At 39.2% G+C, this 16895-nt stretch overlaps 1 protein-coding gene across 1 annotated transcript in view; it reads right to left on the bottom strand.

The window, feature by feature from the left end:
• The window catches only part of rps6ka2 (ribosomal protein S6 kinase, polypeptide 2), a 33428-nt gene that overhangs the window by 9621 nt on the left and 6912 nt on the right, over positions 1 to 16895 (bottom strand). The window contains exons 2-11 of the mRNA XM_053502033.1: positions 15227 to 15343; positions 13831 to 13912; positions 11710 to 11790; positions 11423 to 11502; positions 7059 to 7165; positions 5318 to 5355; positions 5092 to 5234; positions 3336 to 3406; positions 2114 to 2202; positions 100 to 164 (exon numbers count right to left, since the gene is read on the bottom strand). Of these exons, the coding sequence (XP_053358008.1) occupies positions 100 to 164; positions 2114 to 2202; positions 3336 to 3406; positions 5092 to 5234; positions 5318 to 5355; positions 7059 to 7165; positions 11423 to 11502; positions 11710 to 11790; positions 13831 to 13912; positions 15227 to 15343 (873 nt within the window). The remainder of the gene's footprint in view (positions 1 to 99; positions 165 to 2113; positions 2203 to 3335; positions 3407 to 5091; positions 5235 to 5317; positions 5356 to 7058; positions 7166 to 11422; positions 11503 to 11709; positions 11791 to 13830; positions 13913 to 15226; positions 15344 to 16895) is intronic.

Raw genomic sequence — 16895 nt, 5'->3', positions numbered from 1 at the left:
TTTTTCTCTTCTACCACTCGGAAGGCATTCTGTTCTTGTTTTATTCATGCAAAGAAATTGGAACCAGCATTGTAGTCAGGAGAGCATACAGTCACTTACGTTCCAATCTATGGTTGCGAAGAAATGGTGCCGTTTGATTTCTTCCACCCCGTCAGGTCCAGCTCCTGAGTCAGAGAGACAAAGATGAAACTATTGCAATCGTCAAACAATGATAGTACTGCCTGATTCACGCTGGCCCCCCAGGAACTCCTTCAATAGCCCAAACTGAGGAAGTGCCTTGGAGCGACGCGAGGACTTTACAAGGAATGTGGTTTGAGAATGAGTGTGTGTACCGTTCCTACAAACAGATGCATCTCCTTTGCGAGCTGGAATGAAGAGAATATCCATCTATACTCGCTAAATGTTCAACTGCAGTGAGTTCTGAGCGACCTTGCCGGGGAACATCATTCACAGACGTACATCCGTCTAAGACTCTCCTTACCCTACGTCAGTAAGTGTCAATAGGTTTTACACTTTCATTTATAAATCACAAGTCCCGGTTTGACATGAACGCACCTCAAAGTCCTAAAGCTCATGTGAAAATCTAATATCCTGTCCATTTATAATCCATCCAGCCAAATGATTGCATTAATTCACCAACAGGACACATTAGCATTCATTTTGGCATCCTTATCCTGTTGACTTTTCCCGGCTTCTTCCTAATGCATCCGTGCGCCGGAAAGCCCAGTTTTTCTTCCTCAGTGTGGTTTTCCTGGTGGGTTATCTATTACATGTAGGACTTGAGAAATAGCCTGTGTAAATAGCTAATGCACGGCTTAGGCCGGTCCAGCTGCGCTCAGCGTGATACCTCTACTGCATTTTCTTTTTGCTTCATGAATTATGCAGAGTGTGATTCTCGCAGTCACATTCAATCACCGCTCACACAAATGGCCTGCATCTCAGCCTCGACGTGACTCTACTCAGACTTAAAAGAGACCCACTTCTACCCCATCTGCAGTAGACCTCCTTAATACAAGAAACACAGACTTTTAACTCCAGTTGTTAAATTGAATCTAAATTTAATGCAGTATATTTACATAATTTACATTACCAACTCTGTAATATCCAGTGCGTACAAGAGGACCAATTGTCTTCCCTCTGCTTCCCCAAAGCTGTACATCTTCTACATGCCAGTCTTAGACAGATATTTTAGCTTTAGAAACCAGACGTCCCCAAAAAACTAAACAAAACAAAAACCCTTTGCTGAAACAGGTCGTTAATTCGAGCGCAGGATCGTCAGCCCTCGTTCAGTCCGAACTCATTTGCTCATCTTGATCATTATCTATTCTAAGTGGAATTGCAGTGTAATATGATGTCAAATATTTAGAAAACCGGTTCATCACCACCAGCGTACGGTCTTGGCATACGAGATGGCGTTCGGCTAGCTTCCACAAACAATATGATGTAATTGCAGGCTTTGCTGACTGTGTCATGCACGTTGCACCTGGGCCAACTCTGCAGATGAACACCCTGTGCGAGCTGCAATTGCCTCACAAATAGCTATGCTGATGCCTATAATCTAACACCACGTAGATTCTTTTAAGGCTACGGGGTGTGGGATTGTTTTCGTGAAAAAGCTGAGAGGTCGAATGATTCTCAGATGCTGTGAGTCACCCTGATAGCCTGTGACGTGAATTTAAAGAAAGCTGTGTCAGATCAGAAGTGGTGGGTGTGCGGAAATACGACATCCTGCAGGGGTATGAACATCCACCTGTATGATGATCCATGAAATCCATCATCGTGTCTCCACATCAGGCGTAAAAGAAGTCCACCCACGTTATTAGAGCGGACAATTAAACAGGTCAGACTGATGAGTCGGTGAGTACATGAGCCAGAGTGGCACCGCAGCAAGAAGATGGATTTCTATTCATTGTGGGCTTTTGTTAAGATTTTACATAGAGAACTCGACCGGTAGCTGGACATAGTGGGTGTTTTTGTTGGACTGGGTGTGAGTGCCTACTCTTATTGGTGGGTGGTCTTTTGGCTGCTCCCACTACCCAAGTTCCTAGTTGTAGCTGTATAATAACGTACATCCATATGATTAAAGGTGTGATGTAGAGTTCAGGTATATTACCTAATCTGTTGGTTGGATTTCTTTTAAAAAGTGCTCGTAGTAAGCTTTGGACCTCCGAGCTTAAAAATTGTGGCATGCCAAGCTTTGCCCTAAAAAAACAAAAACAAACAAAAACACATATATTAACCATACGTCTCCCTAATGACCAAAAACAGAAGAAGATATGTTTCTTATAATCTTGCTAAAATAAAAACTGAAGCAACACGAGTAGGCTTGTGTGACATATGGTATTGATGATCACATACAATGCTCTGTGCAAAGGAGCTCGGATTCTGCCATCGGGACAAACAACAACAGATGAATAGTGGAAAGTAAACACAGATTTTTAAATAATCAATCACAGTATTATTAATGTACCTATGATTATTAATTACCCATCCTTCTTTAAAGCGGACCAATCATGTAAAATACTCTTTTTAGTCACTATTAGACATTCAGATGGGTCTCGTGTGTGTGTGTGTGTGTGTGTACAAATAAGAAAGGAGAAAAAATCTCTACTTTTAATCGTTTTTTCATTCGCCCATTTGGGCTTAAACCAGCCAATTTGATTCCCCCTACTGTGACCTCATATAAGGAGATCACGTCTACTGGCTTGTTGCTCACCTCTGGTGGGTGAAGGTGTGGCACATGTACATAGACACTGAAACGGCACATTTGGAATGGGGGTGAAATAAAAGGAGTTTGAGATATCAAAAAAAAAACAAAAAAACCTGCATTATCTGAAACATAAAGAAAGGTTGCTGCTGAGGTTACATAAACATCCCATTTTTAAATTGTCTCTTTAGGCTCTTTTGTTTCCATTTGTTTAATTTATTCTATATAATTTATTATAATTTAATTGAATATGAAGAAATTAAGAATTGATAAGCAGCCTAAGTATTTTGAAGTGACATCGCCGACAAGTCCTGCCCGCTGCCCTGCCCGCTGTCCCTCCCGCTGTCCCCCATCTCCCCTGATCTCTACTGTACTCATGCGCCTCCTCATTTTCTCCCATGGCAATTGGTCAATGTTTGAGTTCATTAATGTAAAATTAAATCTATCAGCTAATAATATTACAACACCTTACCATCCTCTCCATAAAATGTTAATTTATTGATAAAATAATGTATCATGATATATTTTTTTAAATCGAAAAAAAAAAATCAATATACTGTATGGCACAAGGATACAATCTAGTATTGGTATACAGTAAAGTTTAACCATGTATTAAACAAAATCGTACTTGAGAATAAGTGCCATGGTCTCCTTGCGGTCCTTGCCTTGAAATGGGAGCGATCCGGTCAGCATTTCAAACTGTATCAAACAAAACAAAAAACAGCACTTAATGTGTTAGACTTCAGTGGCAGCTAGACATTATGACAAAAACATATTCTCCCAGAGCATCAGCTCTCACAGGTGGTGCCTTCTGGGTTGCATAACCGAATTTTCCCTGAGATATTAGGACACGAGCCAGTCCTCGGTCTGCTGAAGCTGCTGCTAAATTTATACCTTTGCTGGGCGATGCCACCTTCAAAAAGGAGGCCAGAGAATAACATACGGCATTTCTTGCATGGTGATATGTGGACTCTGTGTATGAAGAAAGATCTAATGTATCTAATGCAAAAATGGTCCTCGGATTAAATATAAATAAAAAAAACTAATAAGCCTAAAAGGGTATTTTTATTGATTGATTGATTGATGGATTGAAAATTAAGTTCAATGAGTCATTTAACCTTTGGAAACAGATTTCTCAAAGGGCGTAACAACTATGAAGCAGGATTATCTCAAGGCATGCTGTCTGCAAAGACCTGGGAAAAAACCCCAGCTATGATGATGTGCTAGCTTCTAAAAAATAAATCTGCTAACTTGTTTATATCTATTCGAGTCTGCCTGTAAGGGGAACACATTTACTTTTCAGCTACAGTACCAAGTGACATGAAACATCTCTGCTGAAAATCTGTCATTAATTAAAGAACGTCTAGCTTTCAGGCGTGTAAATATTATTCTGGTCTTTGTTTTGACAGATAATGATTAATATGATGAAATGATCACATACAATGCTCTGTGAAAAGGAGCTCGGATTCTGCCATCGGGACAAACAACAACAGATGAATAGTGGAAAGTAAACACAGATTTTTAAATAATCAATCACAGTATTATTAATGTACCTATGATTATTAATTACCCATCCTTCTTTAAAGCGGACCAATCATGTAAAATACTCTTTTTAGTCACTATTAGACATTCAGATGGGTCTCATGTGTGTGTGTGTACAAATAAGAAAGAAAAAAAAATCTAGTCCTTTTTTCCATTGGCCCATTTAGGCTTAAACCAGCCAATTGGATTTCCCTTGATTTTCCTGTCGCAGGTTACAGTAATTTTAGACCTTCCCCAAGGTTGGCTTTGAAACGCTTCATGTCCCTGGGTGAGAGTTTGTGTGTAGGGTGAGCAGCTCAGAGACATGATTTTTCCTCTCCGTCTGTGGTCATGTGCAGCAGATCCCAGTTCTATCATGGATCTGGACATCGTAAGCACAATAATGATAATAATTATCCTTCTATAAGAAACTTTTTGCACTTCTTACCTAGTAACAAAAGTAAAAAAAAATAAAAATCTAGGTTCTTTTCACCGAACCTCTGTTCTATTTGCAAAACAGACGCTGCTCATATCTTCCCAACCTGAATTTACTGTTATGAGAGAGAGGGATTTGGGAATCAGACATGCTTTGTTGGGGATCCCTTTCCTTCCCTTAGTTTGGAGGTGGCACCGTGGCTTAGTGGTTAGCACTGTGGCCTTACACCTCCAGGGTCTGGGTTCAATTCCCGCCTCAGGGTCTGGATGCATGGAGTTTGCATGTTGCTTTGTGGGTTTCCTCCGGGTGCTCCGGTTTTAGCTAACTGGTGTTCCCAAAATGCCAAAGAGTGTGTGAGTAAGTGTGTGTGTGCCCTGCAATGGATTGTCAACCGACCTTCTCGTCCTTTGGTCATAAAGACACTTACCATCAACACGCCAAACGACCACCAGTCTGCGCTTTGTGTGTGTCCTCTTCTATTGACTACCTCTGGGGCCATGTACTCAATGGTCCCGCAGAACGAATACGCTCTCTTGTCGTGATCGATCGCTTCTTTACTCAGACCAAAATCTGAAACAGCAAAACAAAGATGTGGGTCTTTAACAAAAGTCCCCCTGCTGATTAAGTGGAGGAAAAAAAAAAAAAAATCTTACCAGTGATTTTTATATGCCCCTCCTCATCAAGAAGAATGCTGTAAAAAAAAAATTATATATATGTTAAAATGCTTATACAGTATGTATATGTGATGAGCTTAACAGAACAACCGCTTCGTCTGAGGTGTGTCTAGGCTGACATGATTGATGACATGTTTGTCCTTATGAAGAGAAGTTTAATGTCCTACGGTTTATCTTTAGTTACGCGCCATAAATCATTTGTACAGAGAACAGCATGTGTTGTTCTCCGAGGAACCCCAGGTTTACTACACCTCCTCATACACATGTCCCCTTGAGGAAGAGTGCACACGAAGGGGGATTATGTCTCTCTGTTTATCCTCTCTCAAGAGCAAGTTCAAAAAATTGTTTTTTGTGGGGTTCAACACTCCTGTAAAACCAAAAAGGAAAAAAAAGTGTTGCAAGAGCAGAGCATTGGTGTAGATTTCAGCTGAAAAGGCTTCGACTGCGCCTTTAAATCTGGCACTTGCATAGCTACTAATCTCAGCTGTTAATCACACCTGAGCACCTGGATAAATGTTTTTGGGGATCAAAGCAAGTGGTTATATCACCTCAGCTGAACTGTGGGACTGCCAGCAGAATCATGTTGAAGTTTTTATTCCAGGGCATTTAATCTAAATGGTGCTTGTGCAGCCCATAACGGCTGGGGTAAAATCATTATGGTAATCAAACAGCTTCAGAAACATTGGCATCCGTGGTAAAGATGAGGAAGTGGGACTTAAAAAAAGTCAAAACATGGCCTTATGAGAACCCAGGGGGGCGGCACGGTGGCTCAGTGGATAGCACTGTCGTCTTGAACCTCCAGGGTCCAGGTTCGATTTACGCCTTGAGGCTGTGTACATGGAGTTTGCATGTTCTCCCCATGCTTGGTGGTTTTCCTCCGGGTGCTCAGGTTGCTCTAAAGGATTGGCACCTCATTCAGGATGTACATCGCTTCGCACCCTAAATCTCTTGGGATAGGCTCCAGGCTGCCTGCGACCTTTATACAGGATAAAGCGGTATAGCTTGATACTCTGTAAAGGAACCATGCCCTTCCATGGAGCATGATACTTCTGGATTCTGGTATGTCCATGATGTAAAATATACTAACAAGGTTCCAAAGCCTTTGGACAAAAGTCTCCTTTAAATCGCAGATCCACCAGCAGTACATAACAGGTTCTTTTCAGTATAACAATCCATCTTTTGAACACCCAACCCACTTGTTGCCAGAAAAAACCCAACTCTAGTCAACGATCCAGGAGTGTTTAGTGAACTCCAGGCGCTTATTTTTGTGGTTGGATGAAAGAACATGTTTTTTCTTGGAATAAGGTTGTGATCAAACTGTAGATTTAGAAACTTGGCGATCCCAAAATGGTGCCATCTTGCAAGCAAATCTCCAACTGGGATGACTGGGAGAAAAAGGAAAAATACACTCGTACCCTCTTCTAGGCAGGTTTACTAGAGCTGGTTCTTTTGAACTTCTTAATGATTGGATATAATACATTATATTCTATGTTCCTTAAAGGGAATGTCCATTAAATAAAAGGTTAGGGTTTTTTTCAATACGAGTATTACCTAATTAACCAAAGAAAGGATTTTTTAAAATCTCTTTTTAAACCAATGTTACCAGAAGTAAAAAAAATATCATTCCCAAGCTGACTGTAGTAAATAGTTTGCAGTAGGTGGATGATATTCTGCTATTGCTGGAAGACATACTGTACAATATGTGGTCGATCAAACTTACTTTTCCGGCTTGAGGTCACGATAGATAATTCCCAGACTGTGAAGATGGTCCAAAGCTAAAGCCATCTCAGCCAGATAGAACTTCACATCCTCCTCAGTAAACATGACCTGGAGGGCAGTGCAGAAACAGGCCGAGATGATTTACTGAGATTATCAATCCTTAAGGTGCTTCATGCAGCATTTAAAGGATAAATAAACTAAACAACCACTAAGAAAATATCTACCCTCTCTTTTTTATCTCTTTTTTAAACACCGTTCGTCTTGGTCACTGTTACATGGATACATTTTAATTACTGGGAAATTCATTTAGTTTCTGCACAGGATGTGATGGTAGATAGACCTCAGCATTCTGAAGGAAGAAAATTGGCTGGCGAAGATTGTAACAAGTTCCAGGCAGGAGTGCGGCAGCTGCTGCTGGCAGATGACTGATTCCAGCACCGGCGATAATTAATTCCCATCTCCAGTTTGTCAAGCCTCTGCTACGAGGATCATGATTAAAATGAAGCTTCATGTTACGGCTTCACCGAGAGTGGTAAGAGTCTATCTGATCGCCTCATACTGTTTTTAAAAGAAATGCTAAAAAGGTAAAACTGGCATTTCTGACATGTGCTGGTTTTTATGATGCTTAAAGGTTTGTTTAATGCTTTATGCGTTGTTTATTTCATCTAGAAAATCAATGATGAGGTTTTGGCTCGCACCATCCAAAACCGTAGGGCAAAAATAACGCACTCATTGTCACATATGGTTTATTCTCTTAACAAAGAGCTGTGTTTTATGGGGCATCAAACCCATATGTTCAAGTGTTATTAGTTTGCTGGGAGGCTGTCTTGTTTGAAGGTGATGATGCGGAGACTAGGTGTGACTCGATGCTTAGCAGAGGGAATGACTCTCATTAATCACTATCTGTAGAAAAGCACTGGGAATCTAAACACACACAGGCTGGTCAGAGGGCACTACGAAGAAAAATTCTAACTGTATTATGTGAAGTGTGAAATAAAGTCAAGGTTAGGAGTTAAACATGCGCTGTAAAAGAGCTTAAAAAAATAAGACCTCTAAAGATCTGAAATTTAAATCCATATTATATCTATGATTTCTTTATGTGTCTTGATTAAAGCTGTGAATCATAGGTAGACTGCCGATTTGATTCGATTAGATAATTTTTCATAGGTTTTAAGGTATAAAAAAAACAATTATGACAAAAAAAAGCAAAAATACATAATAAACACTCAAATGCTGTGTAACTTGTGTTGGTGATCGTTAAAATGCTTTTTATACTCCAGTTCTGGCAGTATTGCACCAACCATGCATAAAATCAAGAGAAAAAAAATCAATACTTTTGCAAAACATGAGTATTTGTGCAAGATGCAAGCGGTTTCTATTCTCTGCAAACTTTTAAGGAATTTAGCAATTTTAGCCATTTGAGATTTTAACAAAAGAGTTATTAAATTGCATAATCAAATAAATTAACAGCCGCAATATTTACAACGTACATTATTTTGGTTTTCCTCTTAGCTCATTTAAAAACATTGAAAATTAGACTCAATGCATTTACACTAAATGTGCATAATATGAATGCAAAATATTACACATTAAAATTTTTATATAATATTTATATATATTAAGGGGATTTAAGAAAAAACAGTACTTGTGATGAAATTTCACATGAAATTCAGCAACACTTTAAAAACACATCATATCTTAACGGGAAAAAAACATGCTGGAGTAATATGGACGTTTGATGGAAATGAAAATTATCAACATACAGGGCTGAACTCCAAGACAGCAGGGTAGTCCATTTTGCTAAAATGTTATTGCGGCAACTCAAAATAGTACAGTACTCAGTAGTTTGATTGGCCTCCACGTGCTTGTGCTTGGGTGGTGCCCTTAAGCCACCCTCATGAAGTCAGTTTCTGATTGCTTGGTCAGAGACATTCACAGCAGTGGCCCGCTGCGTGTCAGGGAAAAAAACCCTGGAGGACGCTTTGCTCCCATGGACTTTGACAAGGACTTAATTTCCCAGAATGCACCCCATCACATGGTCTAATTATCATCACCTGTAGCTTCTTTAGCCATACAGGCCATATGTTAGTGTTTAAGTTGTCTTGCATCTGTTGTCTGATCTGATCTAATCAATTAAGTTCATCCCGTACTGTTTTGAGCTGTTTTTGTGTAGTTATTTAAATTTTGGTTCACAGTTGGTTTGTTTCGTTCAGGTTTTTTTTTTTTTTTTTTTAAACATTTTTTTAAATGTCTAACTTCTGGAAATATGCCTTGCCTGCAATTCTTTATACCTGACACCGTATTTTAAAGGTGAAGCAGGCAGTCCGATCATGACATGCTGAGAAAACTTTCCACACCGATGGTATACAAGCATTAGTAAATCACTGGGATAAGTAAGTGCTTAGGCGTAGCAGGAAATTATATAGAGAAATAAAGGTAGTTTTCACTGTCATAACTGTGTTATTCTGTACAAACATAAGTCCCAGTTTGACTTGAAAGCTCCTCGTATTAAAATTACATTTGAATTGCTACAACATTGGAATTGAAATTTATCACCCAGGTCAGTGATCACGTCACATGACATTTAAGCAAATTGTATTTTTTGCACTTTTTGTATTTTAGAGAATAAGTCATCTCAATTACAGAACTCTATTTTACATTTAACATGGATAACAATAAAACCATACAGGAAAAAAGGTCAGGACGAGTTCTGTGCTGTAATTCAATAAAGTCTTACTGCTTTGATTACCGCCTGCCGTTAAGAAATGTAGTTTATTCTTGTTTACCGCATATCCCATTTTGACATTTTGGACCCCGGAACGCAGCCATTTTTTTGGGGGGGAAAAAAAAGCACAAAAGGACAGACAGCCTCCAGATAAGAATAGCAAGGCGCTGTCTGAGATGCGCAACCCTTATTATGTTGCAAACCTCTTAATGTTGTATGAGTTTCAAAATCCTGTCTTATCACCAAGGCAACAAGTTATTCTTGGCCATCTCAATTCATGCACAGAGTGCATTAAGTGTCCTCAGTAATCATAAAGTATCACCGTGTTCACTGCTACAGTACTGTTTACTTTCACCATCTTGTTCAAAAACACTGTATAATCAGAGTCCCAGAGGGACATCTCAGTAAGAGCAGGGACATCCATACAGGTCAACTGTTTACGGCTGAATTAACACAGTGAGGCCACTTTAAATGCTCTGCCCAGGGGTACATTCAGAAGAGATCTAACGATAAATGTTTATAAACCATAAATCAGACTGGGTATTCCAGCACCTCCATTAGCCTTAGTCTCCACCTGCTGAGTGATCCATACAGTACTAAGATCAATAATCCATTCCTACTTTATTTTTCAAGGAGATTTCAAGGAAATGTCAGAATAGTGTGTTTTTGTTTCAGCAGATTGAAGAGATAAGTGATGCAATCAGGGGAACGAAAGAGTCCATTAGGGAGAGTTATAACAAAGCACAGACGATGCTAATTACACCATGGCGGGACAATTCATCGGAGAATAGCTGGCAGACGTGGCTTTAATTACCCAGCATTGTCTGAATAAATCTCCATTAGGAAGCTATCTTCACTCATCTATGGTGCTGATGTGGCTACTAAAAGATCCAATATCCAACTGGCACTCAAAGGTTTAAGACACGTTGCTGTGGAATTCTTAAATCTGACGTGCGGATTAATTTTGTGTATCAACTCAAATCTGTGCTGTTAATTTGTGCTTTCTGGATTTTAATGCCTGGTTAACTTTAAAAGAGCGGATAATGAAAAGAAATATTTGCAGGTATAGTGGTCTGGTCACACACACAACCAAGATTTTATTCAGTCATCCTCAGCTTTTATTATAGCGCACAATGTGGTGGCCAGTTCTTGTGTGTAAATGATTCCTTATGATCCCGGATTCATAAATTGTATCCTGGAATATGCCTGTTGCCATCAGGAAAGAAAAACTACATAGATGTGATAATCTGGTCCTGACTTTATTTTATTGCCACATAACGATGCTGAGCCTAGGCCTGACCACCTGAAGCAACCCCAGATTATAACACTGCAGCCAGAAGCTTGTACAGTGGACACTATGCATGATGGGTGCATCGCTTTATGAGCTTCTTACCATAAAAACTTTTTTTTTTCGGATTAGTCATTCTGAAATGACAACATTTTTGTTTTTTGGCCAGGCAGTGTATATACTGTAGCTATAATATGCACGTGATAACAAGTGTATAAGTCTACAAATGAATAAAAAGTGGAATGTGTAATAGTTCCAGAATGGCTGTGGTCTAAGAGCGATAAAACTTTTTGGGGGTCTGCAGCGCTAGAATGACTTGGATACGAAAACATCCGCTTTGCTTTGGACGAACCTCTTTGGAGAGACGTGTGAAGAGATCACCTCCTCTCAGGAAGTCCAGGATGAGATACAGCTTTCCCTCAGTCTGAAAGGCTGCAGGAAACAACACATTATCACATTAACAAGACAATATTTATCGCTACACGGTCAGCTGGAACGCTAAAAATGTTTAATGCATATATATATATATATATATATATATATATATATATATATATATATATATATATATATATATTATAATTCTTTTGAAAAGTGTGATTTTGCTATATTAAAGTAGAGAAGGCAATGACTTCTCACCGTAGTGAAGTTTTACTATGAAGGGATGATTCACTTCAGCAAGAATGTCTCTTTCCATTTTGGATCGCACCCTGTCACGCACTTGATAGACAACAAGAGAACAGAAGGTCATATGCAATAGGGTCGTATACCAAAATACACCAATCAGCTTTATGTTCAGTGTTGTGTGGGTTCCCCTTGTTCCACTGGGGCAGCTCTGGTCCCTTGGGATATGACTTCACAATATCGCTGGTGGTGTGCTCTGGCACCAGGATGTTGGCAGTGAATACTTTGGGCGCTGTGGGTTGCAGGGTGGGGCCTCTGTGTATGGAGCATTCAATGGGTTCTTCGTTCGAATTGGGATCTGGGGAGTTTTGGAGGCTGGATCGGTGGCCTTGGATCAGGCCTTTGCCTGCTGGGCCCAATGTGTGGTGCACTGGGTGTTCTGGTGCCTTTCAATCATGGCCAACATTGACATTTGTGCTGCGTTGTTTTTTTTTTGGTCAGACCAGATGGGTTGGACTTTGGTCCTTATGGGCATTGGTGAGCTCCGATCCTGACCTTATTGTGTTAATGTTATGACTGATTGGTGTAGATTGAGACTTAAAGGTCTTACTTTCTTGTGGATAGATTAGTCCAACCATAAAGCATATAATACACACGCTAAACATCCTAACACTCTTAGTACTCTTAAGCATTATTAAGTGGAAGTGTAACGGAAGTGTAATTGATCCTACTCCTGTCGCAGTACCATTTAAATCCTTCTTAAACAGTTAGAAACTCCAAATACCCTTCCAAGATATTCTGTTAAAGCTGCCTCTTTTTAGCGTGATTTCCTTCGAATTCAGTCCTGGTACTTAATCTACAAAACAAACAAAGTTATTATTTTTTTCTCCCGTTGAAAGCGTCCAACATCTCAAAGACCACTAGAGCAAGAGAAAAGAAGAGAAGTACTGTATGTGTTGCACAGCTGGGTATTTCTGGTTTATGTAAGTGAAGAAGAGTTGCTTGTTGCTAAGGTGTTGCTCTCACTGGTGGTGTTATTTTTTCACTCAGGAGTACACACAAAACTCGGATGACTTAGTAAAAGCTGAGAAAAATAAAAATGTTAAAAAAAAAAAAGTCTGGGAAGTAACCATGGTTACACAAAGGGTGTTACGTGGGTTGTGGGGGAAAAAAAGTGGTTCTAAAAACGGACATCCGAAACTACCATAATGACAAACTGATTGCTGTAATCACGGTATGACTCAATAAAAGGCAGGTGAAAGAAAATAATGCTTTTTGTGGAAATCTTATTATGTATTGAATAATGTTTTTGGAATAAACATTTATGTGAAAACTGGATTGCAAAAAAAAAAAAAAAAAAAAAAAAAGCACTAATGAACAAACTCCGGGCACAATCTTATCACAAACTATCCATCGTAGCTTTAGCTTCCAGTCCTGCTCAGACAAGAGTAGGACCCTCTATAGTCTTGTGCATAGTGAGATGTGTTTCTGCTCACTACAGATGTACAGACTGGCTATCTGAGTTACTGTCATCTCAATCCAGTCTGACGTCTCTCATTGAGGCAGGATGTTTAATTGCACCGTGTCACACAACCACGTCTAAGCGATTTCTCATCCTGACGTTTGGTACGAACTGAAGCTCTTCACCTGAATCCTGATTGTTAGAACTTATTGCTTAAAACACTGCAGCAACATAGAGCGATCAGATGTAAAGGCGCTCAGTGAGTGCACAACTGACAAACAAATTCCCAAATGCTCCTTTGCATGCGTTCAAGGCATTACAGCCACACGATTTACGTTGTGAAACTGTATCTCTCTCGCTTCTCACGCTGCAGGTTTGCCGAACGACGCCGACTCTGTAGGACTGCGTAGGTACACCAGCAGCCACTCCCTGCTGCTAAATTAAATGCTCCTTAAAAAGCTGGCTCAGAGCTCTTTGCTTTTTTTAGCTCCTTCATCTTTTCATATAATTATGACTCACATGTAAACACACGCTTTGCTAAATTTGCTGAGGGATGATTTACAGCAGGGAGCGCTGACAAATACTACGTACATACCCATGTTCTGAAGGATTCACTCTTTGTTGTTGCAAGATTCACTGAATAAATGTTAGACGTGAAGCAGTGGTGTTATTACCTTTCAGCGTGGCCTTTTTTAACACTTTCATGGCGTAGAGTTGCCCTGTGTCCGAGCCCTTAATCTTTCTGACCAGAAATACCTATAAAAACAAAAACATTCAGAATACATACAGTACCATTCAACATTTTTAAGCCCCAATTTATTCATATTAAATGAATATGAACTTGACAATAATGTTTTTGCAAAAACTATTCCAGAACAGCTGACCTTCGTGTCTTAAAACAGTCACTGACTGCTGTTGTTATTCTTTAATGCCATATGTGTTATTCCAAATCCATTACGCAGTATTTAATCCCTCTCACTTATTCACTCTCTATACCGCTTTATCCTGTATACGTTGTCGCGAGGGTTCGGGAGCCTATCCCAGGAGACAAGGCGGGGTACACCCCGGACAAGGTGCCAATACATCGGAGGGCACACGTACTGTACATACACACTAAGACTCTATAGGAACCTAATCGGCATGTCTTTGGATGGGAGGAAACCGGAGTATCCGGAGGAAACCCAGCAAGCACGCACACGCCATGCACACAGAGGTGGGGATCGAACGTAGACCCTGGAGGTGCAAGGCGACAGTGTTAACCACTAAGCCATCATGCCACTCCACCTGTTTGATACGACAATATAATATTAATATCTGGATAATTTATTGCCCTTCCTCAAAAAAGTAATAATAACCTTTATTTACAAACTATAACTAAAACATCTTTCAAATTACACAAGGATAAATATTTTTACACATTTTTTTCTAATAAATAAATAAACATACATTCACATATTACCAATTAAATAGATTTTTGTAGATTTTACATAAATAATCCCACAGCTTTTTCCATGTAATTTGTAGAGCAGATGAAAAAGACTATCGCTTGAATTCAATTTAACTGCAGTAATGTTTACGGCTCGATTTGTTTCAAACAGTATCAAAAACTATAAAAATTACCTAATTACCACTGACATGCCGTGTAACTTTTGTTATCGACAAAACAATTTTTTTCCTGCCAATCTTCTGCTTAACACTCCAGCCCAGTAGGGGCAGTATTGCATCAACCACCCATGAACTTAAAGGGGGAAAAAAAAAAGAAAAAAGAAGTGGTATTCTATCATAAAGTAAGTATTTGCGGTGGTATATTTTTAAGAAATTCATCAACTATAGACAATTTAACGTTTAACATAAATTTAACTAAATAAATGTGTGAATCAATTATGAATTCAAAAACTGTCAATTCAGTGAACTAAATTAACCAATAAAAGGTTATAGATATGAGTCCCAGAAAAACAGCATAACGTTAACGTAATCAACACTACCTACAGCACCAGATGTTTGTTCTTTTTATGAAAAGGTGTATTTGCATGGCATTGACTAACAGACGGGCTTTGCTTTCGAGCTCACCTTGCCGTAGGAGCCCTGCCCCAGCACTTTAAGGAGCTCAAACTGGGACGGGTCAGCTTTCTCGAAGCCTTCCTTTACGTGGTTGCTTATATCAATTTCTTTAAGGATGCTGTCATCCTGCAAAGGAAGCAGATGGCAGAGAGTGAGAGAGCATGTGACTGGAGAGAAACAAACACTCCTGCCATTAACCTGCATGTGTCTGAGTGAGAGGTTTTCGTCAGCTTTCATTGCGGCTAATGGAGCTGTTGTAAACAGACTTTGTGTGAATCATGGCTGAATCAGATATAAAAATACACCTGACAGCATGTGATAAATATTAGCTCTGGGAAGTAACGGTGCAGTGTATGCCAGTGTGTAACGATGGGCATCTTTTCTTTTCATAAGTAACAAGTCTTAAATACAAGGAAACGTTTTAGGGATAAGGAAATAATGAGAATTAATGATGTTCAGGCTTAGTGATGAAAAAGAAATAGACAGGATTGCAGAATACCTTTTTAAAAAATTCTAGCTCTGTAATTTGCTAAACAATAAGAAATAACGCACAACGGATGAAAAATTATCCAGACTGAAAGTGTTAAGAAGCTTATAAAACACAGATTTGCCAACTGTTGCAATTTCCATTTATTGTTCTATATCTGATAGTTCTGACAGAGCAATCTGATTGGACAAGATGGATTCCATGAGTGAGGATAATAGACTGTAACAGCACTGGAATATTTAACTGTATGTACATTCTGTGTCACAGGTGTTCTAATAACCATCAATTACACAGGGGAGAGGAGAGAGCAGCTGCCTGCCAAAACCCATATTTAAGAAAATAAATCTTATAATGGTATGTCATATAAATAAATAAAAAACACTTAATAATTGCTTCCAAGTCGTCATACCGAATTCTCTCTGAACAATCCATGTTCTTTTATTTACATTTACAAAGCTAACTAGCTTCTAACGCAAGGCTGACGCCCAAATCGCTGACGGCCTGTGATCAAGTGCACTACTTGGAGTGTATGGGACGAGCAAATGTCTTTCCATTTAATGTTATTTGGGATTTACAGGACTGTCCACAACCTCCATGGTTTATTCTCCTCAGCCGTTGGGTACGTAGTACCAGTAAGAATTGAAAAATATTTTTACCCCTCTTTTATTACACTAAAAGATCTCCTTTGTACCGAAGACTCTTTTGTGTTGGCCAAACTTATAAAGCTCTGACCCCTTTAAAATAAAGCTGTTTACATGTTGTCTTTGTTAAACAACATGATTATGTAAAACACTCATCAAATTAATCAAGCTACAAATTTAACCATTTTTATTTAGTATTAATGTCATTGATTAGAATTTCCATATATTTATTTAATTGTTTATTCCTCCTTCTTATTGGGGGCCATGGCGGCACAGATTCCAGCTCTTCCTCGGGGCTCTGCAGATGTTCCCAAGACAAATGTGAGATTAAAGAACATTTCCACAAATGGCCTCAATACGCTAATGACTCATTTTTGAGAGTGGATCCTCATCTCAGGTTTGAAAATAGTATGAAATGAGTGTGTAATGGTCCCCATATTCTTTTACGCACTGTTTAGTACATAATGTTCAGTTTGGTGTGTGTTTATATACGATAATAATGACACCTAATTGTCGAATCTCGATTCTGTAAGTATCATGATTTTATGAC

The sequence above is a fragment of the Clarias gariepinus genome, chromosome 8 (assembly GCF_024256425.1).
Source record: "Clarias gariepinus isolate MV-2021 ecotype Netherlands chromosome 8, CGAR_prim_01v2, whole genome shotgun sequence".
NCBI lineage: Eukaryota > Metazoa > Chordata > Actinopteri > Siluriformes > Clariidae > Clarias > Clarias gariepinus.
The sequence above is the reverse complement of the archived record's forward strand: the minus strand, read 5'-3'. Positions and strand labels throughout refer to the sequence as shown.